The sequence below is a fragment of the Falco naumanni genome, chromosome Z (genome assembly GCF_017639655.2).
Source record: "Falco naumanni isolate bFalNau1 chromosome Z, bFalNau1.pat, whole genome shotgun sequence".
Lineage (NCBI taxonomy): Eukaryota > Metazoa > Chordata > Aves > Falconiformes > Falconidae > Falco > Falco naumanni.
This window is the reverse complement of record NC_054080.1, coordinates 56564272-56588207: the sequence shown is the minus strand read 5'-3', so window position 1 is coordinate 56588207 and position 23936 is coordinate 56564272. Positions and strand designations below refer to the sequence as shown.

Sequence of the window (23936 nt, the reverse complement as noted above, 5' to 3'; positions counted from 1 at the left end):
ATTTAATATCATCACCGACAATGTAGCCACAGAAATTAGGAAGGGGTTAGCAAAATTTAGGACATGAAGTTTGACAGCACACTTAATAGAAAACTGACATATTGAACTAAATAATAGAAATTGCTTAAATGTCTGTGAATGACCTTGCAGAAATGTCTTTCTTTCCTCTTTGATTATACAGCTAATCTTACACCTCAAGTTAAATATTTAGGGTACGTGGATACTTAAAACAGAGACCACAACATCATCTGATGCAGCTGGAAAAAGAGCACACAGGGTATCAGTCAAGATATTTCTAGCAAAGGAAGTATTAATGTCAGCTTAATGTCTGCACAAGAGGCTGGGATGAGACCTCCTGTGGAGCTCTTTGCACCCCGTGGCACCACCTACCTTTCTGTTCAGTCAAGCCCAGGAAAGGTGGATTCAGGCTGGGAGAGGGGCTGATGATGCCAACCACAATGGTGAGAGGCATCGTTTATCACCAATGAAATGCCTGAAAGACTTTGGCTACTTTAGCTTGGAAAAAAGGGGGGATGAGACAGGACAAGGAAGAATGTCAAGCACTGTTGCTAAGAATCTCTCAGTCTAAAAATAATTACAGAAACAAAATGAGTGTATATAAATTCTGTGCAGAAATCAGAAGATAACTAGGTAACCCAGGAACAAGACATCAGAGTACTCTTGATAAGGTTTACCATAGACATCATTGCAAAATGAAATAGGAAATCAACAACAATCAAGAACCCTCCAAAAGCAAGCAATGCTCTAAAGGGTTGCAACATGATGCACGATCAGTTTATGGTTTACTTATGACTTAGCACAAGACAAGACTAGACTAGACTTAGCCTTTCCTTCCAGTCTTCTGTTCCTTATAAAAAGATACTTTCCCTTTTGAAAACAGTTGTAACAAGGAAATAATGACCTTGCAAGAATAAATGTATTTGTATCTATGCTATCCAGGTATGTCCTAAGATAGCCCAGGCCTAAGAAAGCCGATTTTCAATCAGCAGAATGAAAGTTAAGAGTCTATATATTGCTATAGACAGACACATTGTATTATATTCTTGAACTGGATACCGAAACTATTTCATGGCGTCATTTCATTTCATGGAAACAATTTCTTTGCAAGCAAAACCTAACAATACTCCAGCATGCAGAACAATATTAGCTTGCATATAAATGCAAAGACATCAGTACTGATCAATTTCAATGTAATTTAAAATCTAAAGGAAGTGCTGTTAGACTGCATTTCCTCAGTTTGTAAATCCATCTGCCACTGCTGGCCAAACACCACCTCTGCACCAGAGAAGAGCTTGACCATTTGCCTGTCGAATATTTCACTTCCTCCCAAATGACAGCATTCAAAAAAAGGCTGTGCAACTCAAACATATGGGAAAGAGGAAGGGCTAGTTAATGAAAATGGCAAGAGTTTACAACACCCTTAGGAATGAAAAATGAAATTTGTATTTAAAACATGAGTAGGCAATACAGAGTGTGACAACAGATCATTTATGTAGCAACCATGGGGGACAGAAAACCCAACCCCCTGCTACTCCACATAACTGATGAGCCCAGGGCAGCTCTCTCACTATGTCCTTAGCTTATGCTTTTTCTGACCAACCAAGCTTCACAGCCTCTCTGCCCAGAACAGGGCGAACTCCCCCAGCATGGCTCTCAGCTGCTTACCCTTCTAACAGAGGTATGTTTTTCTACCACATTTGTTACTTTTATTGCAAATCCAGAATGTAATCGGAAATTTCTATATCCAGGCTAATACGCTGTATTCTGTTTCCACATTACCCTCCAAATCTGAATGCTTCCAAAATGTTCCAGATCATCTGCTTACTTGTTCATGTGAGGGAAAGTAGTATTTTTCACACATCTGCAGTGACACCCTTATCATTTCAGTATCCGATTAAAAACTTCTCTGCTAGTATGCAAGAACATTACAGCCCACTCCAAGATTTCCAGTAACATTTCTTTCTGTTCCCCATCCTATCTCCGATGCTGTACGGGCACAACACTACAATCCGAAGTTTTAACCCATCCAGTTAATCATATTCCTTATTTTAACACACACTGCCATTTTTCCTCCTTTGCAAAGAACACCACAAATATTAATAGCCTCCTCCACTTTTATAGAGTTTTTGGAACACAAATGTCAGATTTCCCGATATGCATGTGTACTTCCACAAAGGAGAACATATACACTGTTAATCATGAATGTACCTTAAAAAAAAAGCAAACAAACTTCACATTCCTCTTTTTCCACCAGAAAACTTTACAAACATGTTCTTCTGGAGGAATTTTAATACATGTTTGTGTTAACAGATACAAGTCTCAGAGGAGAAACACATCAGAATGTATTCCAGCCTACGTATACTGAAAATAAATTTTGCCATATCAGCAAGATCAATTTATATTTGCTTATTACTAATCATATAGAGTTAATGTCACATGAGGGTATGATATTCTAAAGAGTATCTCATTTCTAAAGATAAACATAAAAAAGTGGAAGTAGCAACACTGTTGCAAAATGGGCAAGGCTATGTTTTGAAGCCACATTCTGTCTCGCATCTGACAGAAATGGAAGGTCTTTTTCCACCACAACTGAAGTTTTATCAAGTATTACTGAAATAAATAAATAAATGAATAAATCAATAAAAAGCATAGCGGAAGTTTTGGTTCCAATGCATGACTTACAACTCTCCCATATGCAACAGTATCACAATGAAACATGGATTTAGGTTTTGAAAACAAATTAAATACTTCTAGGTTCTGATCCTAACATGACTTTAACTATTGTGATGTCTTCCAATATTGTAACACAAAATAAAATACATTCATGCTCATATCACAGATGCTAAATCCTCACAAACAGGGGATCTCCATTACGAAGTGACTATACAAAGAAAATGGACTAATTTGTAGCAGAGGGGAGGAAATCCTGTCCTGACAGAAACCAGCAGCAAATTCCAATTCATGTTGGCACATCAAGAATTTTATCCAATGATTTTTCTACTGTGAAGAATACATCCAAAAGAGACAAGTATTTTCTAACCTCTTTCAGAGATGAACTATCTTTCTTGTATCACTAATGAAAATAAATACTGTAAAAATTTATATTAAAATCACCAGTGAGATACCAGTTGTCTCTGCCTCACTTTTACAACTCAGATGATGATGATAGGAAGGGTAAGGGGACCTTTTTTGTGAGTCTTAATTTCTGTTTGTTAGGTATCCTGAGGATAAGACAGGAAAGGTACTTTATTAGTGTAAAGATGTTTCTTTTTTTTCCCTAAAACTGCAGGCAAAACACAGAACATGACATGGGTAGCACTTTTAACAACAATATGAACCTTCATACAGTTTGCAGAGATGCACTGGGAATTTTTTTTTTTTTTAAAAAGAAGCCCAATTTGTCCCTTAGATACAGCCACACAATCACATGGATCAGAAGGATTCACGCACCTACCTATTTTAAATTATTCCCAAAGGATGCATTCTGTTTCTCTCATGCTCTGTACAACTCCTCTGAAGTCAGTAATACAGATCCTGGCTCTGCACTTCCAAAATACAGCCATGTGTACACCTTCTTCCGTTACTGTTAGTTCAGGCATGCAATGATCTTATAAGCAGCTAATGTCTTTGATGGCAGGACATAATGAAGAAAATATTTTTGCAAGTGATCCTAAGGCAGGATGCTATCCCATGATATGTATCTGCTGCTTTTTCTACTCATGAGGCTTTCCTTTTCTTTAATAGATTAAGTTGCATACTGTAGACATATCCTCACTTCAGGTCCTTCACCAGAAGAGCTGGAGGCAAAAGTCCCATCGATTTAGGACCTGAAGGTGAATTAGTAATCCCAGTGCTTCAGGAACTCACTTAGAAATAGAGGCTACAGTCTTTAGGGTGAAAAGAGAAAGGAACACAAAACACACTGAATTCATACTATGTGTACTCCAGAAGGTCCTTTCTGTTCTTTATTTTCTCTTGTAAGTTGACTTTACACTCTAAAACCAACAGAGTAAATTAATTATTCCAAAGGGTCCAAACCTATTATAAATTCAAATGCATTATCAGGAGGATTGATGTTGGAAAGTCTCTGAGGTCCCAGTATCCACCACAATTCCCAAAAGGAAAGGTAATAAGATGCCATTTCTTGTTACTCGTGTCATTTCTAAGGCAAAGGCAATGCCTAACTGGTTCAGTTAGCTTCTTGGCAATCTTTTCCAGCGCTTTTCAAGGGAATAGCACTAGACATTGAAGAATATTCATCAGTTATGGGTCAGAAAACAGGATGGCGACTTCTCTAAAAACAGCAGCAATAAAGCTATTATGCATAATATTTAGTACCATATACCACTTGACATTTTACAGTTCTTCGTGCACACACAGATTGTTCTGCAGAATACCCTCAGAAAGATGGCACGTCCTATTATCACAAATGAGAAATCTGCAACAAACCTTCACATCTGGTGAAACTCCACTGAATCCCAGTGACTCCTCAGTACAATAGAAGAAGACACCATTAGAAACATGGTTTAGGAATCTTTTTCTCTAGTGTCTCAGCCAGCCTGGTTAGTTAGGACCTACTCCTCCATAATGCCTAAGGGGTTTTGGAAACACAAGCCCTGTACCCTTCACATAATATATACATATTTATAATACATATTTGACAACATTACTACAAATATACATTAATGAAAATAGTAACAGGAGATGGACCTAGACCAGTTCTGAGGGCAGCGCCAGGCGCACTCTTTGAGATTGTTCTTGACTATGGGAACTTGCTTACCCGAGGTGCCGATCCCAGCCTTCTCATTACACTCCCTCTCTGCATTCCCTGAGGTTGCCCACTTTCTCATCCATCCTCTGTCTGCAGCTTCCTGACTTCCCCACAGCTGAAGTTCAACTCAAGCAGACATGGAAAAAACCAAAGGTGACAGAGGGTCACACACAGAAACAAAGCAAATGTTAATGCATTTCCTAGGCTGATGATGAAAGGACTTAAGTTACAAAAGCCAGCTCACGTTCCCTACAAAATTCAGCACCTTTCCTAAACATTAAATGCTCCTGGGTGCTTTGCTCCTATGTTATTATCATGAACACAGTAGGACTGCTATTCTCCCAAGTGTACATATTTCCAACAGAAACACACAATTTTATTTCAGTTCTCCTGTACAGATCTATTCTGGCTTGTATTCTTGTATTTGTTCATATTGTGTATGAACAGTGACATGGCAATTTGTAACACATACTGCAGATCCCTCCAGACACCTTCCCATTGCCACATGAAGCAAGCCTTTGCAAGACTATGGCTGCTGTAAAGGCATGAAACCTCCGTGCAGATGGCTCATGCCTCCCAGGGATCTCCTTGTAGGGGCTGACAGGCTACTTGCCTTTTTCTTAAATAAGAGTTCCTGTAAGGATGGTGCTAAGGAAGGAAAAGTCCTTTCCTGTCTGAGATCCTTTTCTGGAGATTCCACCAGAGCCTCTGGATGATCAGACTCATGTACTTACTTACTTACGCATTTTAACTTAGTTGAAATGCCAAAAATTATTTCATAGCGTGTTCTGTTTTGGAATCGAAACCTCTAGGTAGGCAAAGAGCTAGGTACATCCAAGATAGAAAGTTGCTTCCCCATCACAAAGCCAGGTGTAGGTGCTCATGGAGCAGTGATAATGCAGGGGACAGACTACTTTTCCTCCCTTCAGTAAATCTGTTATCTTCCATAGACAAACAAATAAGACCATCAACTACCAGCATACACTAAGTTATGTCCAACCTTGTATTTCTGCATGACTGGAGTCTTCTCACGTACTGCTGCACTCAGTATATGGCTTATAAAATACTTCTGTAATGACAACAGGACATTTGTGAAAATGCTGTCCAGACCAAAGCACAGCAGACCATGCAACAGTGAGCACCCAACTGAAGGCAGTATGTCATGCTGAAGATCTGCAAGGAGAATGATGTTTTCAGTGTACCACTTACACTAAGCCATCTTCCTGAGGACCCCAGTCAACCCCCTTGTACACAAGAGATTTTTCTTGCATGAAGCAGCATAGTTTGCAAGAACAATGCTGTAGCGTCTAGCACCACATACCAGGCAGGCTGGGAAAGCAGAGTCCTCCCACTGCCCCTGAGGCCGTAAGGTCAAGGGGCTGTGGGGAGGCAAACACTAGGAACTGCTCTCTTCACATTTACACACATATCAGAAATATCATTCCCAGATGTATTTCAGTTACACGAAATAAAATCTTGACTTTTTTAACAAGTCTCTGATACATCAGCTGTGCCCATTTGGATGACCTGGATGCTCATTCGTTACGTGAGCTACAAGAGATAATCCACTCCGAAGTTATTCACGCGGTGGTATGATTTGTCTTCAGTGGAGTCACAACACAACTGGATGTGATTCAAAGAGGGCTTCCCTCTGCAAATAACATATAAAGAAATACTGTTAGGACATTTAGGAAATACAGAGTCTCACATATATTTGCTTCATTGAAGGAATCATCCACATTACTGAAAAAGACTTAAAACATTAGGCTAAAAACTTAAGACGCCATTTCCAAGGAAAGAAACAGCAACCTGCTTTTTCAGCATTTCTGGATGGAGTGACTTGCTGTCACCACTACAGTATTAACAGCACAACACATGATATTATCACAAAATAGCAAGCCTATGAAAGTAAATTAAAAAGAGCAGTGGATCACTAAGCCTCAATTGTAAATCCTAAGTGCGCCTCGTGAACAAAACCAAATTTGGATTTCACCAACCCTTCTTTTCTTTATTTCACCAGGATGTAATTGGATGTTAAAAACGCTACAAATACGGAAGAAAACTACCAGTTCTCTTCCTTAAAATAAAAGGTTAAGCTTGTAATTATACGATCTCAGCATATGATTTTGTGCAATTACTAATTAACTACGATGACTGATTGGAGAATGCAGAAGTAGTGATTTTCTTCTTGAAGAGCTGCGGCTGCTTCGTTTTTAAGTCAAGTTCTGCTACGGAGGAAGGGAAAAACCGGCACGCAGGCGTGGGGCGGCGGGGCACCGCGGGGGAGCAACGCTCCTTCGGCGACAGCCGCCCGCTCCGCGCTGTGGCACACCTCGCCGTGCCGCCCCGGCCGGCGGCCCCGCAACGCCCCCTCCCCGCGGCGGGGCGCGCACGGCGGCACCGGCCCTTCGAGGGAGCGAGTGAAACAAAGCGGCGCCGCACCCCGCCCCGCGCAGCGCTCCGCCACCACCGCTCCCCCCCGCCGAGGCTGCTCCGCACGGCCGCCCGGGCGCGGGGGCTAGCAACGGGGCCGCACCGCCCCCCACACCGCCGAAGGCAGGCCAGCAAGGGGGAGCACGGTGGGCTCTGCCGGCGGCACCGCACCGCCCCGCGCCGCCCGGTCGCAGCGCCACTCACCGTGCCGCGCCGAGCCGAGCCCAGTCGAGCCGAGCCGTCCCTGTGTGCGGCACGGCCGCAGGTGCCGCGGCGGAGGAAGCGGGGGCGGGCGGCGCTGGCGAGCCAACCGGGGCCCGGCGCGGCGCCGTGAGTCACCAGCGGCCGCGTAGGGCGGCCGGGCGGCTGGTATAAGAGCGCCGCGGGGACACCCTCCCCCCGCGCATGTGTTCGTCTCCCTCCTCGCCTCATCGCAGCTCGGAGCGCGGCGCCAGCCCTGCCCGCCTCTCCACCCTCTCTCCGTCCTCAGCGCGGCAATGCGGTCGGACGGGCAGCGCGAAGACACGAGCGCCGCGGCAGCTAGCGGCGGCCCCGGGCGCGGAGGGAGGCGGCGGGTGGTCCTGTGCTGCTGGCGGCTGTGCCTGCTGTTCGCCCTCAGCTGCCTGTGCGCCGCCGCCGAGGGTGAGTGTGGGGGCCGGGGAGGCCGGGGCGCGCACCGCCGGGGCTGTGCCCCCGCCGCTGCCCCCCGCAATGATTTCTTCTCCCATTACCTTTTTTTTTTTAATATTTTTTTTTTTTTTTGTCTCTCGGGCTGCTTGCCCGCCGCGCCGGGGGGAAGCGAGGCTCCGCGGAGGGGCGGCCGGGCCGGGCCCGGGCTCCCGGCTGGGGACAGGGGGCCGCTGCTGCCGGGGTCTGCCCCGCCGCCCCTCTTCGCCGGCGGAGGTGCCGCCTTCCCCGCCGGGGCCCAGGCGGCGCGCAGGCCCGTGAGGGTGGGCCTGAGCCCCCGCCCGGCCGTCCCTCCCCGCCCTGGGGGCACCTCGCCCGGGGGCGACGCGGGTGCTGCGGGAGGGTCGGCTTCCTGCGCGATGCCTTCTGCCGAGGGGAGGGGGCTTTGTCGAGGAGGAGGGAAGAGGAGCGCTTGGCAAGCCTGCGGCGCTCAGGGTGCTGTCAAACTACTGTGCAACTTTGGCATTGTGGCATCCAGCAGCATTGGCATATCTCTCCTTCAGGGCCGGTGTAACCACCGTAAGGAATCTCCACCTGGTGGCAAGGTTGCGCCTGGCCAGCGCCGGGTCCCTCCTCCGGGCTGCGCTCGGGCTGGTGGCGCTGCTCCTGGCAACTCGAGCTCGCCTCCTAGCGTAGGAGCTGTGCCCCCTGTGGCAGAGGGACCTGCACGTTGAGCCAGGTGGATGAGCAATTAAAAATATTTTACTTTTGAGTGGAGGTGGTTAATCAGTTGGCTAACTCTGTTCTTCCTTCAGGAACCGAGATCCGGGCTACTAGGTGGGAGGTGGGCAACTGATGTCTGCATTGTTGTATGGCTCTTAATCTCATGACTAGTGCCCTAAAAAGTGGACATAAGCATCAGATCTTGGCTGTGCTGGTGAAGTGGGCTCAAAGGTTGTTGGACCCTGTAGTCCTAACTGTGTGCAGTGCTTCAGGTGCTGGGTCTGTCAGGTAGAGGCCAACCAGGGCTTTGTTGCATCCAGTCAGTCCTCATACAAGGAGGAAGAGGGGAAATGCTGCCTAGTCACTCCTCGGTTCCCAGTCATGTAGATTGCTCCCATGTCTGGTCCACAGCAGATGTGATTAAACAGCTGTAGTATGAAGGACCAAGCTGGCTGGCGCTGGAAGTCCAAGTGCACTGTAGTTTGAAGTCAGGATAGATACGCAGTGAGGGAACTCCACCTAGTCTGTTTCTATCCTCAATTTGAGTTGGTGGCCTCACCAGCTCTCTCCTACTAGTAGTGGGAATTGATGGGGTCTAGGGGGAATCTAGGCTAGTTCCTGTATGAGCGCTCTCACAGGGTTTCCCAATCACTGTTGCAAACTTTTCTGGGACCTGGTGTCAAATGACAGTGTGCAAGTGTCACATGTTCGACACTGCCCAGACAAGTAATCGGGCAACTTGCCTAAGGGGCTGAGACAACCAGTGACAGCAGAGGTATGGAGAAAGCTAGTTTAACTTGGGTAGTCGTTGTAACTGTGTTCCTTCACCCTGCACATGCTGGTGCTCATGAGACAACTTCTAGTAAGTAGTCACCTGGGGAATAGTGTGATCGTATGTGTTAGAAATCTCAGGCTGTGAAGTTACTGGTTCCTCTACATCTTTTGCCTAAGCCTTTATCCCAAGGAGAAAAGTGTGAAGGTGTTTCTGGCCTATCGGTAACACATGAAGGGAAGCTTTGAATTAGTGGATAATTGGTGCTGATGTAAAAATCATGAAGTGTCTAGTGACTGAAGCTGCAACTGAGGTATGACTGTTGCTTCAAATAGCAGTGGATTAGACTGCTGGTTTCATGACTAAATGGTTACCTGGCATTGCAGAACTGTGCTTGGTGTAAGACAGGGGAGTTAGTTTCTTGTTGGAACCAACTGTCATCTTAACTGGACCTGACTCCAAATGGCCTTTGGAGTTTGACAGACATCTTCAGGAGTAGCAACAGATGATGACCTTTACCTTTGTGCACCTGTGTGGGTGGTGGGTCCTGTCAGTTCTTTACTTGTTTGTGGGCTAACAAAAGCAGTTGCTCTGACATTTCACTTGCTATCAGCCGCAGAAGCGATGAAACCTTCCTGGAATGGCTTGTGAGGACTGTAATTGTACAGTTATAGCTTGTTACTCTGGGCTCAATTACAGTTTCATTTAGCCTTGTGTGTACCTTTCCTGCAGCATTTGGTCAAAGCGATACTACGTTTGTAAGTCACTATGTGCTAGGCAGGCTTAGCAAGCCTTTTCTGGTTATTCTAGCTTGAAATAGAGAACTAAGGCCTGTGGAGTTATTTTGGGATCTCCTGAGTGGCAGACTCAGTCTAATATCTCTAGTATGCTATTTTGGGAAAGGTTGACTGTTCTTAGTCTGAAAGCCTGGATGAGAATGTCTCAAAACTAGCAGGAGTCAGTTGTTGCATATTTTAGGTTGGTTACAGTAGTAACTGGCATAACACATGACCAGGGCTGGCAAGTAGAGGGCTAGTTCTGTTAGAGGTTACTGGACAACAGGGTGATGTCTGGCTCAGAGCAAGCTGATAGCTGTGGCTTCTGCATGCTCTCTAAGCTGGCTGGTGTGTGCCTTCTAGCATAAGACAAGCTACTTGTTTGACAGATTTTGACCAAACTGCAGTAGCTTTACAAAAATCATGCTACTATAAAGTGCATGCTGTTGTAACTCCCATTCTGGAAAGGAAAGAAGGGCTAGAAAGACAGTCTGCAAAAGCTGATGTTCAGTTTTTTGGCACCCTTTGAACAAGTTCCTGTGAAACAAATTGTTACAGCTTTACTCTGACAAGTGACCTAGTGTTTTACTCAACAGCAAGATGGCTAAAACCTCAGCAGAGCTCAGTAAGGTCCTGTTTCAAATCCTTCACTTCTAGCATGAGTTTACTTGAGACAATCAGCAGGTAAAATTGCCCATGTTGTCCTTGCTTGTACTCTGTCCAGGGTTTGCCATTGCCTAGTGCCTGATGGGTAGCCAGTACAATGTGAAATGGCTGAATAGCTTCCTTCCACTTGGAAACTGCCTTGCATATTGTGTGTCATACACAAAAGATACAACAAGTAACGGTCTACTAAAATTTGATGCCCTTTGTGAGCCCTGGAATGCCAAGACAAAGTACCTCCACTAAATGATGCAATAAACCAAGGAGGAAGCAAAGTCTTGCATCATGCTGTAGACATGTGCAGCCAATACTAATGCTTGATCTTGCACACTTGCCTGCATGCATTACATGGAACAGCTCTGGCTTAGCTGCTGAACAAGCAGGCTGCTGCTTTTAGTTACGATTATAACACAACTTCAAGACAAAGTAGGTTCCCTTGAGGGATGGGGTCATACAGTTTTAGAGTGGAAGATACTCTGGAAAGTGCACTGCAGAAAGCAATACCATACTCAGGCATACTATCAAACCAAGAGTTAACAGTTGTGAGACAACAGACTTGATTCCAGAAGGAAATGATAAACTATCTTGTTCACTTAGCATCGCACTTGATCTAGATTTAATAAGCAAGATCCAGTTAAGTAATCACACTTCTGTGTATACTAAGGAGTGTCTCTGGGTGCCCTTGTTTGAGGAGTAACTTAAATAATGAAAACTTCAATAATGAGAACTTGTTCAACTACAGAGCAGATATCTAAGCTATCTTCACAGACAGCTTGGGGATTCTGCTGTGATGTGTTAGCAGCAGACTACTGAAAGGCTAATCCAGCTTGATATTAGCCAAGTTTAAACCCAGCTTGCTTAAAGTTTGGAGAGTTTTTAGAATGCAGTGCTAGGTGCTAGACAGCAGAAGTCATTCTGTGCACACACCCCTCTGCCTTGCAATCTTGACCCTGCCTTGAAAAGGAAAACTCAGTAAGAAGAGCACTGAGGCTGGTTTACTGTTGTCTGGCAGGTGGACTGTCACAGTGCTTACGCTCTGCACTTTGTACTCTGAGGGGAAGCTTCTGACTCTACTTGTGTGATTGAATAAGGTGACTACAAAGATCTGGAGCTCCAATCTGATTTTATGCTGATGTTATGCTGTTTGAGCTGGGTACTTCTTGATCACCAGTGGGGGAAGGCAAGAAAGTATTGTTAAACAGCATCAAGGCTTAGGTTCCTTTTTTCATTGAAGGTGCAAGAACAGAATGTGAGGAATCCCAATTCCCATGTAGTAATGGACGCTGTATTCCTTTACTCTGGAAGTGTGATGGTGATGAAGACTGTTCAGATGGCAGTGATGAGAATGCTTGTGGTAAGTTGTCAAAATAATACCTCTGTAGTAGTACTTGCTAGTTGGCAGAGTGGGCTTAACAGTGGATAGCTGAAGAGATGCTTATCTCATACAGCACTTCTGACAGAATGCAAAGTAGATGACAAATTTTGTAGAACAAATGGAGGACTATTTTGATGCCTTTTATCTATCTGAGGCAGTTGAATTTTTCAGAGAGCTATGAAAATATCCTCAAATTGATGACTGAGAGAAAAGAAAAAAGAGAAAAACCAAAAATCTTTATTTGTGAGGTCGGTGACTGTCAAGAACAGGATGTAAGCCTGTTCTCAGTTGCCTAAACATGTGGTAGAAACCGTCTGCTATCAGCACTTAGCTGTTGGCTATTCCACGGTTAAATACCCTGTTTTATGTGTGACAGTGAGTCTGCTGAGCCTCCTATAAACACTAAGTCTAGCTTTGCCTGCCAGCTCTTGCTTTAAGCAGTCATAGAGGCTAAGATGGATGACTAGATGTACTTAGAGATGAGGCAAAACAGACTCAATATCCAACACTGGTGTAGCCAAACTGCCAGTCTGCTCAAGCAGGCCTAAACTGTTACTTTAGGGTTACATAATACTGTGTTTCTGTAATCACAAATCAAATGCTTTGATAATAGTCTCAAGAGTTCAAAATCTGAATATTAATATCAATAGACGTTACTTTAGCTCAAGGGTGTTCAAAGTAGCAGTTATTCTAGCAGCATGGTCTCCCTTAACAACAGCAGTCCTTCATTGCCTGCTTACAGGAATATAAATCTTGCTCTGTGCACAGTATAACTTCCTAGAAAGCATTAAACAGCGCTCATTAGACTGGTGGAGAATGACACCAGACATCCAAGAGCCAAGGACATAACATCACTTTCCTAGGGCAAGGCAGCTTATCTCTAGCTGCAACAAACAAGCTAAACTTTGGTCTTTAAATACAGGGTTGTCCTTTTCCCTTGCAGTGAAGAAGACATGTGCTGAATCTGATTTTGTGTGCGTCAGTGGTCAGTGTGTGCCTAACAGATGGCAGTGTGATGGAGATCCGGATTGCGAGGATGGATCTGACGAGAGTGCTGTACTATGCCGTAAGTGAGCCTGGCCTGTTGGTGCAAGCAAGCCTGTAGGGTGGAGAGCTTTGACTTCTTGCCTGATTGCAGCCTGGCTCCCCTCCTAAAGGAAGGATGAAATTGTCTTGGAGAGCACCTTCCTAAGTGCTAGCTTGGCTCTGGCCACATCGGGATCTTGACAAGACTTTTTGCTACTTAAAGATTCAGTGGGGACTCTGTGGTTGTATCTGGTAACAGATAGCAAGTACAAGGTTTTACTGGCAGTCAGAAGCAGCAAGCACAACGTGGCAGGCCTGACCATTGCTGTGGCTTGTTCACCAAGTGATCACTTTCTTCCAAGACAACTACTTTGCAAGATAACCAGAGCTGTGTAGGAACTGACTGACTACATGCTGGGGGGCGGGAGGCAGAAGTGCAGAGGCTTGACTGTGAGGTCTCACAGTTAGCAGCCCCAGTCTTCATTGTGGTAGCTAATCGAGGAGTATAGATCTGTGAAGCTTCATTTCTCTGGATCAATAGGATCCACACTGAGGAATACTTCAGCCCGAAGCCCTACTGCACTTTGGCATTACTCCTGCCTACTACTACATGCTATAGCTCAAGCTTCTACAGTGTAAATGGAATGCAATCACAAAACTACCATACAATGATACTTTTAAAATACTAATCTATTAGGAGCTGGAAGCATTTTTTTTACTGAACACTGCAAACTGGTGTAACCTCTTCCATGATCAACCATCAACTTAGATGGATGCTGGCATCTAGTTAACAGCAACTTTGTCCAGAGCTGAAGCCTTTCAGTCTCAATTTTCTGGACAACTGCTAAAACCCAAGATCAGGAGCTCTTAAATTGAACTTAAACTTTTTTCAATAGATATGAGAACATGCCGGGTAAATGAAATCAGCTGTGGTCCTCAGTCAACCCAGTGTATCCCAGTGTCCTGGAAATGTGATGGTGAAAAAGACTGTGACAGTGGAGAAGATGAAGAGAATTGTGGTAAGGGAAGAAATGGTGGCTGCATAACTCTATTTGAAATTGACTTGTCTGGAAAGAAGCTAGCTGGGCAGTATACCTGGGAAGATAAATTTCTCATAGTATCAGTATCTCCTTAATTCCAATTCATCTTGTATTGCAGCCCACTTAAGGCGGACTTGTTCTAACACTCCTCTATCCTGCTAAGTTAAGAATACAGCAATATGAGCTATTCAATACCTGTCTCTGGTCTCTATAGTTAATTTTCATAATAGTCATAGGCTTAGTCCTGTGTCAGGCAACCATCAGAACTTGTTCTCTGCAGACTTTCTCAACAGGTAACTGTAGTTGCTGCATACATTAAAACAAATGGTCGTCTTAAAATGTAGTAGTCACTTGTAGCCAGTGGCACAGCTGATCTGCTTTACAGCCTTATCCTGGAGTATTCTGTGCACTTTTCTGAAAGTACAGAGTAGGGAAGCTAGGTTTCAGGTGTTGGTGGACAACTTTAGCCAGGTAAGCAAGTGAAGCTGCCATTACCAGCATTCAAGGGCAGCATTCCTGGCTTGTTCTAATAAGCTTGTGTATGTACAGGTTGAGGTGTCCTGATACAAATTTGCTGTAACCAAAGCCACAGGACAGGCTTCAATCAGAGCCACCTTACCTGGGTGGGCTAATGAGACACAGATCTTCAGACTTCTGCTAAGTGTCTAGAGTTGCTGCCTTACTCAGCAAGGAAATGCCTTAATCTGACAAGTAAACCTACAGACAGTGTTTCTAATGAAGCTGATAAAACTATCAGCCTAGGCATACTGAGCTGCTAGCTACAGTGCTATTAAACCAGCATAATTTTTACTGGTGTAAGTTGTGTGGGTGTGCTTAATACCACAGGATCAACTGGTGCAAGATCTTGATTTGTTATCCCCACTGGCCCAGGCAAATGGGCCACTGCTGTCCTGGGGACCAGCACAAAACACTTCAATTTCAAACTACAGTGCATGCTGACCATCTGGCTACCTTGATCTTAGTCTGTACTCTAGAGTTAGCAATTCTCTTACCTTCTGTCTCTGGTTCACAGGGTTTGAGCCTGTTTTCTGAAAGGCTCGCGCTCTGAAGTGGAACAGCCTAGCTGCTTCAGAAGGAGGTTGTTTTCACTCAGTAGCTCAAAACTGATGCCTCTCACTCATAACACCCAAATGCACGGAGGACAGTGTGTGGGGCCCCAGTGTCCTGTAGGTCGTTGGTTAGGCTCTCCTAGAGCCTCATACAGGATGCTGATCTTCTGTCAGTTAACATCTGGTGAAGAACCTGCAAAGCAGAACACCTTCATACAAACTTGCCTTCTTGTGATAATCTGCTAATCTCTTACTCCTATTACTCCAGGCAATGTGACTTGTAGTCCAGGGGAGTTCACATGCAGCAGTGGGCAATGTATTTCCAAGAGCTTTGTCTGCAATGGTCAAGATGACTGCAGTGATGGCAGTGATGAGTTGGAGTGTGCTCCTCCTACCTGTGGAGTTAATGAGTTCCAGTGCAAGAGCTCCACTTGCATTCCCATCAGCTGGGTGTGTGACGATGATGCTGACTGCTCTGACTACTCAGATGAATCCCTAGAGCAGTGTGGCCGCCAGCCTGCACCTCCTGTGAAGTGCTCAGCTAATGAGGTGCAATGCAGCTCGGGTGAATGTATCCACAAAAAGTGGCGCTGTGATGGAGATCCTGACTGCAAGGATGGAAGTGATGAAATCAACTGCCGTAAGTTAGCTTGATCCCTCCTCTAGGAGGTGCTGTTTGGCTCCTATTTTATTTTCTTTCCTTCAGCAGACCTCATGAGTTTAAGTCTATAATGGCTGTGTCCTCAGCTTCTCGGACCTGCAGACCAGACCAGTTCAGATGTGAAGATGGGAACTGCATCCATAGCAGCAGACAGTGCAATGGTGTGAGAGACTGTCTGGATGGTACTGATGAAGCAAATTGTAACAATGGTAAGTGTAGAGCTAAGCAAGAATAAAGTCTTTGCAGAATATCAGTTGAAGCTGGTAGTTGCCCTCACAGTCTTCATTACCTCAGTTATTCAGTGCTCTGGACCTGGCAAGTTCAAGTGCAGAAGTGGAGAATGTATAGATGTCAATAAAGTGTGTAACAGTCAGAGAGACTGCAAGGACTGGAGTGATGAGCCCCTCCAGGAGTGCAGTAAGTGAACAAAATCATTACACAATGCTGACCACTAGACATACTTGGATACTGCATCTGAGCTGTCAGATGTCAGTCTAGAATGCTCACCTGCACTTCCTTGGTGGCAAACATACAACCAAGAGCAACCTCTTGATAGGCTGGTTTTATCCAAGCCAAGCTGGCTATTGGGATAACATCTCAGTGGCCAGAAGGTACATGAAGGTATTAGAAACTCTGAAACATCCAGGAGCCGCAATCTTTGCTGCTGCCAGCTTGTAACACAAGTATTTGAGCTGTGAGCTTACTATGATTTTGAGGAGGGTCTATTGCATGTGACTTCTGATAAACTACTCTAGCACTTGATGTGGCAGGCATCATTAGAAAATGGGTGGGTGTCTGGTAAAGCACTCCGTGACTGAGACTTTAAATATGTCTCAGAAGTGGCCAATTCTTTTCTTCTAGGCATAAATGAATGTCTGGTGAACAATGGTGGATGCTCTCATATCTGCAGAGATCTTGTTATTGGCTATGACTGTGACTGTCCAGCTGGGTTTGAGCTTATAGACAAGAGAACCTGCGGAGGCAAGTATTAATAGGTTAACATGGACCCTACTGACGGTATTGGAGATGAAAACAAATTAAGTTATTGTCTTTACAGATATCAATGAATGTCAGAACCCTGGTATCTGTAGTCAAATCTGTATCAACCTGAAAGGGGGCTACAAATGTGAATGTAGCCGTGGCTATCAGATGGATCTTGCTACTGGGGTGTGCAAGGCAGTGGGTGAGTACTGGCATAAGACTTCCATATCCCCACTTCAAAATGAGGTAGCAAGTGATGTACTTAGTGATGTACAAGTGATGTTTATGTGTTTGTGGTTTTGACACTAGTTGTTATGCCGCTATCAGTAACTTGTACAGACCTGAATACTCATAACACTTTGAATGATGCCATGATATGATACTTAAAGCTGGCTGACATAACTGCTTGTGTCCACTCCCTGGGCATGAGGACCCTCCCCATAAAGCTGTGGAGGGAGGAGGGGATGAGGTATGGTACAGCCAAGACTTCTGTCAGCATCCACTAGCAGGTGTGGAATGGCCAGTACTCTTAAATAAACTTCTCATAAGAGAACAGTACGTGACTGCATGTCTAGAAGTACAGATAACACTTACACTCTTTTCACAGGGAAAGAACCATGTCTAGTTTTCACCAATCGCCGGGATATCAGGAAGATTGGTCTTGAAAGGAAAGAATACATTCAGCTAGTAGAGCAGCTAAGAAACACTGTGGCTCTAGATGCTGATATTGCTGAGCAAAAACTCTACTGGGCTGACTTCAGCCAAAAAGCAATCTTCAGGTAAATGAGCTCTGCTTCTGAACCCTAGTGTGCTCCCCTAAACCATCCCACATTTTTGCCCAAGATAATTCTCTAGGCTCTGGTGATGAACTAGATTCCTGAGGTCCTAAAGGCAAAGTACAGTAGATGCAAGTTCCCATAACCTGCAGTATGTATGCCTGTTGTACTTCCTAGTAACTGCTGCTACAGTTGTACAAAAGGCACTCTGTGGAAAGTCTCAAGTGCTCTTCAACACTGTCTGCCTGAGATGTGTGCATTATTTGCTGAGGCATACCAACTCATAGTATCTGTGGAGGAAAGGATTGAAAGCAAGTAATTCTTGTCTTCCAGTGCCTCTGTTGATACCCGTGATAAGGTTGGAACACACGTCAGAATCCTGGATGGCATACACAGCCCTGCAGGAATTGCTGTTGACTGGGTTTATAAGAACATCTACTGGTCTGACTCAGCTGCAAAGACCATTTCAGTGGCTAGCCTAGACGGCACAAAAAGAAAGGTTTTGTTTCTCTCTGAGTTGAGAGAGCCAGCTTCTATTGCTGTAGATCCTCTCTCTGGGTGAGTACTTGTCCTGGTTGTCTTAAGAGTGGACCTGCCAGCTATGCCATGTCCTGATAACTGACTTAGGTAGCCTTTGTTAGTTATTGGTCATAATTAAGAGTGGTACTACACAGTACTATAGTGCATCATACAACATAAATTCTGCTTCACAGCTTTATGTACTGGTCAGACTGGGGTGAGCCAGCAAAAATTGAAAAAGCAGGAATGAATGGATTTGACAGACAGCAGCTTGTGACAACAGAAATCCAATGGCCTAATGGAATTGCTCTAGGTATGTTGAACTTGTCTCTGTGCCAGAGGTATTCTGGAGCTTAAGCAATTTGTTTGCTGCAAAAGCCAAGGTCATCCCATTCTCAGAAGCTGAAAATAGTTCTTTGAAGGAAGCTCCTGCATGCCTGGAGGCACTGCAACAGGCACAGATAGCACTTTTCAGATTCTGAAATGGTAACTTTTCTTGCATTGCTCTATATTGAGGCACAGGCCACTTAGGCAGCCTTCTGCATCCTGGTATGGTAAGAAACTAGGGCAACGCTGCAACTATCCTTGAACTTGTGGGTGTTTCAACTTTTGCAGGAGGCTTTGGGAGGCTTTTTCCATGTAGAGAGTATATGTTTAGGATTTTTTCCTCTAGATCTTGTAAAAAGCCGTCTGTACTGGCTTGATTCTAAACTACATATGCTGTCGAGCGTTGACTTCAATGGCCAGGACCGTAGAATTGTGCTGAAGTCTCATATGTTCCTTCCTCATCCTCTTGCTCTAACAATATTTGAGGTAAGAATGACTTCCTGTAGTAATTGTCAAAGATCCTCTTCTTGCTAGTACATGTCTAGCAATTATGGTGCTGATGGTGACACAGAGATAACGTATGCAATAACTCTGTGTTCTAGGACCGTGTGTACTGGATTGATGGAGAGAATGAGGCAGTCTACGGTGCCAACAAATTTACTGGATCTGAATTGGTTACTTTAGTAAACAACCTCAATGATGCACAGGACATCATTGTGTATCATGAACTTGTTCAGCCTTCAGGTAACTCTAATGCAGCTTAGTTATGTCACTGTATACTTGCAAGGAGCCCGCTGTGCTCGGGTGCTGGCAAGTAGTATCCTTCCCCTGTATAGCTGCCCACTTCTGCTTAGAGTGGTTGGAGCTTCTAACTTAGGCACCCCCACTGGGGTTGAGAGAAGGTCTAGTTGCAATTGCTCTTGGGTGAAACAGGTGCAAATCTATAACCTGCAGAGACAAGTAACTCTGCTACGACAATGACTGAGCAAATAATCATGCTATACACCTGCAGCACAAAGGTTTATTCCTGTTAATTGCTGTACCAACAGGCAGGAACTGGTGTGAAGAGAACATGGCAAATGGAGGCTGTAGCTACCTGTGCCTGCCTGCTCCTCAGATAAATGAAAACTCTGCAAAGTACACCTGTGTATGTCCTATTGGATACTTGTTGCAGGAGGATGGTCTGAGATGTGCAGGTATAGTAACTTTGAATCAGGGTTCAGTTGTAAATTGCTGTTTGTGGCACTCTCACTGCTGCTCCATTTTAGTAATAACTGAAGCTTTTAAACTTGTTATTGATAATCCAAGAATACCTCCTTTCTGCATCAGTAATGAATGACATGCAAAGAGCTGTTAATGATTGGACTCAATCTTAAAGGTCTTTTCCAACATAATTGATTCTATGATTCTATGACTGAGACCTTTTCCAGGATGGATGGGGAAGGAGTAGGGGTACTGAACTTGTTGGAGGCAGATATGGTAGACAGCTTTGCATGAGTTGTCTTCTTCTAGCATGCATTAAACTGGCCGTCAAAGTCTGCAGGTGCTATTCAAAGTCCATGCTTGGCTTCTGCATCATCACCATTTGCAACAGGATCTTGTACCTCCTTGGCTTTCTGCAGACAGCGAGCACATGCACAAAACATACTGGGTCCCTTTCCTGTAACACAAGGGGTATAAACTAACATGACTCTACAGTGTATAAATAGTGTTGAAAAGCTGATAGGCTAATCTTGCTGGCCAAGAAAGTCTGCTTGGACCTCCTTTTGTGGTCCAAACAAACACACTGCTGCTATTATCCTCAGCACTGATTATATGGGAGGCTTATTTGTTTAGTGGAGCGAAACTAGAAACTCCAAGGTGCCACTCACTATGTTGCATGTTGATTCTGACTGCCACAGTTAGAGCACTGAGTGCAAGAACGATGTCCTCAGTTGGCTGCTCTAAAGGGTTGCTATAGGGATCAAAGACTACCTAATCAGTAAATTTGGGAAAACTAAAATCTCACTCAGAAAACCTGGAGCAATGGGGTGGCTTACTCTTGTCATGATTCTATAAATACCTGTAATTCATGCCTGATTAACTATCTAGCCTTGTTCTTGCAATTTGTTGATCAAAAACCTTCAGCTGAGGGTGTGCTAGTGAAATAACTGTCAGTGTTTCCAGTAAAGCTAACAACCTGCATGATCATTTTGCTATCTGCTAAACATTCACTACCATGGCTGTCATAGCTAAGCCATTGTGGAACTTCAGGATTAATTGGGTTCTTGATCTATAATTAGTTTCAGGTACTGGAACAACTGTGGCTTACACTGAGGCTAAAGATACCAGCACAACAGAAAAATCTCCAACTGTTGGACTAGTTCCTGGAGGTACTGGTCCCAAAACTCAGACTGCTGAACATTAGAGAAATTAAATGCAAACTGACCTGCTAGCCTACTTGAAGTTTTTTCCTTTGCATGCGAGTAGAAAACACAGGCCAGGTCATATCTGTAGTATAAATACAACAACCGGAGCATGTGATAAACAGAATTAGTTCACTTATGACAGTGTGGAACCTATTGGTTCCATGAAATCCCATGAGTGCTCAGAGAAGGCAAAGCAATAAAGCTTCCTACTAGTATAGGATAAAGCCAGTTAGGCTGTTCTTGCAGTGTGTAACTGTGAAGCTAATACGTGATAGCAGCTTCTGGGCTTGGGAAGTGCTTGTTATGGTCAAAGTCTGCCAGCCTGTCAGTAAGCAAGCTCACTACAAATTCTCATACAGGATTAAACATCACTGGTCCCTCTGAAATACCTGCAGCTGGAGGAACATCAGCAGCTTGGTCTCTTCTTCCTGCCTGTGAGTAAAGCATTCACTGGCCTTTGGGACTCCTTTTGGGTGGGACAAGCCACATTCTTAGAAACTGAGTCAGGAGCTTGACTTGACCTTATTCCTTATTTGAAATCTGTTTCTCTCCCTAAAGTATTGCTGCTGGTAACTACAGTGGCTGGCTACTTCATGTGGCGTAACTGGCAGCACAAGAACATGAAAAGCATGAATTTTGATAATCCTGTCTACCTGAAAACTACAGAGGAGGACCTCACAATTGATATTGGAAGACACAGCGGTTCAGTAGGACACACCTACCCTGCAGTAAGTAAATGTATTGACATGTTTGAGGCTTCAGGTTAATCCTTAGAGCAGGTATAAAGAATGCCAAATGAAACCTGACTTGAGTTTAGGAGAGGTCTCTGCTCTTAAAAGCTGCTAACTGCAGCCAAACTATTGGGCTGAATTAGCTGATAACTTGTCCTTTTAATAAAGGGTGAAGTTGTAGTAGGTGACTCCTGTCCTATACCTGTGAGAGTAATTGGTGCTGAATGTGGTCACTAGTCTGCAGAACTAGCTCCTGCTTCAAACTGCTGTGTAGCGATGATATGCATTGTTTCTTCTCTCTTACTAGTACAATTGTAGCTAATTTACATTTACTTTGTACAGATATCTGTTGTAAGCACAGATGATGACATGGCATGAGCACTGGATCAGCAATCTTTTCCGGTTTACTTGTGTTTCACACTCTTTGGGGATAGTAACCAGGTTTGTGGCTGAAAGACTTCCTCCATTCTTGGAAGAAAGAAGACACTTTCTGTATGTATGGAACACTTATGTAAATATTTTATACACTTAATGACAAATTGTGTAAATACCAGTCCACAACAATTCAGCTTTTGGTGGTTACCATTTTGTCAGTAACATCACTGACCAAATATAAAGCACTTTCCATAGAAAGCCATATTCCAGCCACAACTTGTAACACCTGTACATATGTTTATAGGACACTTGTAAATATTATTCTTGGAAAATCACTATCAAGCACTTTGAAATAGTTCAAATGTAAATTGTACACTATTTTTAATGATTGGGGCAATGGCAATAGGAAAAAACGGGTTGCTATGATTGCCAAAAATTTGTAAACATAAGTAATTTTGTATGTATGATTGTTCCAATCCTATCTGTTACCTCTTAGAGGTATACAGGTATGAATGCTTTTAAAGAAACCACTGTAAATCTTGAGTGCAGAGGGGAAAAAATAAAAAAACCAAATCAAACTGTTAAAAGTGTTGGTCTCTATGTTAGCACTGAAGTAAAATACATATCTTCGAAGTTGGAAACTTTAGTGGGCTACACTACTACTGCCAGCCAGAACATGAACTATTTCTTAAGTTATTTCAGCAGTACTCCAGACAGCGAAGACAGTACTGACCTGCCAGGTGACTGAGGTTTGTACTTGAGACTAATAGTCGCAGGGTATTGGACTGAATGGGTCTCTCCTTTCATACGAGTCCAACTGGAGTCTTTAAGTTAGGGTTGACAGTGGCTACAAATACTCAAGCACTGTTGCAAGCTCTTAGGAGGTATCATAGACAGATGCTATGTGGAGGCAGGTCAAAGCACTGTCTGCCAGGTAAGTGTAATGTCCATGCAAAAGATGTTACACACAAGCTCAGAGTGGTGTTGAGCTGTTAGCAGTTGTTCCTCGTGGCAATGGCAGTGCAAGTTGGATCCTAATAGCTGTTACACCTGTACAAAAGGAATAGCAAAGCGGTGACATGGCAGCCTGCTCCTGAAGCCTCTGTGCTGAAAAGCCCCTTGTTGCTGTGTCTGTAATGACAGAAGTCCCCTGCAATGAGCATCAGCATTTACTTCCCTGTGGGAACTCAGTTCACTGTAATGGTTGTAAGATACTCATCACTTCGAGTGCTGGAGCCTTTCACTTGGGTGACCATAGGAGTGAAAAATAAATTGTACAGCTGTTCTGCATCTGGGAAGATGATACTCATCTCAGTGGTAACTGTTAACTGCTGTACTACTGGAGTGCTAATCTTAGTAGCACCAAGTATGTTCCTTGTCTACTGGACATGTACAGTTCATTCATGCAATAGAATGATTAAGACCAAATTAACTTGGAGTTTTTGTGGTTTTAAGGCACCTTGCTATGTGATCAAGTTTGGAGTAAAGAAAGCAGAATCTTTTAGTCTGTTTGGCATAACTACTTGGTAGTCTCCAACTGAGTAAAAGGTAGCTTCTGTAGTCATAATAGTTTCCTTAATGACAAGACACTTTTCTGGGATAAAATTGTGTTTATCCACTGACACTGATCTTCACCTTGAATTGCCAGCCCATAACTACTGTAGCAGGAGGTGCTACTTCACTGTTGCTAATCCTTTCCCCTTCAAGGTGAAGAAACAGTTACTTCTGAATGGATGAAGGTACAAGGCTAAGACATAGTTTGGAAGAAGTGAAAACTCCTAGCTATGCTTTAGTGATGACTTGTTAAATGATTCTCAATCAATCATGTCTCTAAAATAGTAACAATAAGAATCAAGTCAGA

At 44.1% G+C, this 23936-nt stretch overlaps 1 protein-coding gene and 1 long non-coding RNA gene across 4 annotated transcripts in view; one reads left to right on the top strand and one right to left on the bottom strand.

Moving 5' to 3' along the window:
* Positions 1 to 7543, bottom strand: part of LOC121081333 — a 47428-nt gene extending 39885 nt beyond the window's left edge. For both annotated transcript variants that reach the window (XR_005825652.1, XR_005825651.1), the window contains exons 1-2: positions 7430 to 7543; positions 3476 to 6443 (exon numbers count right to left, since the gene is read on the bottom strand). This is a non-coding gene — a long non-coding RNA (uncharacterized LOC121081333). The remainder of the gene's footprint in view (positions 1 to 3475; positions 6444 to 7429) is intronic.
* A 72-nt stretch (positions 7544 to 7615) lies between these two features.
* VLDLR (very low density lipoprotein receptor) lies at positions 7616 to 22653 on the top strand. Of its 2 annotated transcripts, XM_040580267.1 has the most exons (19): positions 7616 to 7867; positions 12021 to 12140; positions 13105 to 13227; positions 14084 to 14206; positions 15566 to 15937; positions 16045 to 16167; positions 16253 to 16375; positions 16820 to 16939; positions 17016 to 17141; positions 17547 to 17718; positions 18049 to 18273; positions 18429 to 18547; positions 18908 to 19047; positions 19164 to 19305; positions 19611 to 19757; positions 20844 to 20933; positions 21329 to 21403; positions 21528 to 21697; positions 22043 to 22653. In XM_040580267.1, the coding sequence occupies exons 1-19, from the start codon at positions 7723 to 7725 to the stop codon at positions 22076 to 22078; spliced, it is 2691 nt and encodes an 896-aa protein (XP_040436201.1). In that variant the 5' UTR covers positions 7616 to 7722; the 3' UTR covers positions 22079 to 22653. The 2 variants fall into 2 exon arrangements, with proteins under 2 accessions (XP_040436201.1, XP_040436202.1); XM_040580268.1 differs by lacking the exon at positions 20844 to 20933.
* Positions 22654 to 23936: the final 1283 nt, after the last annotated feature.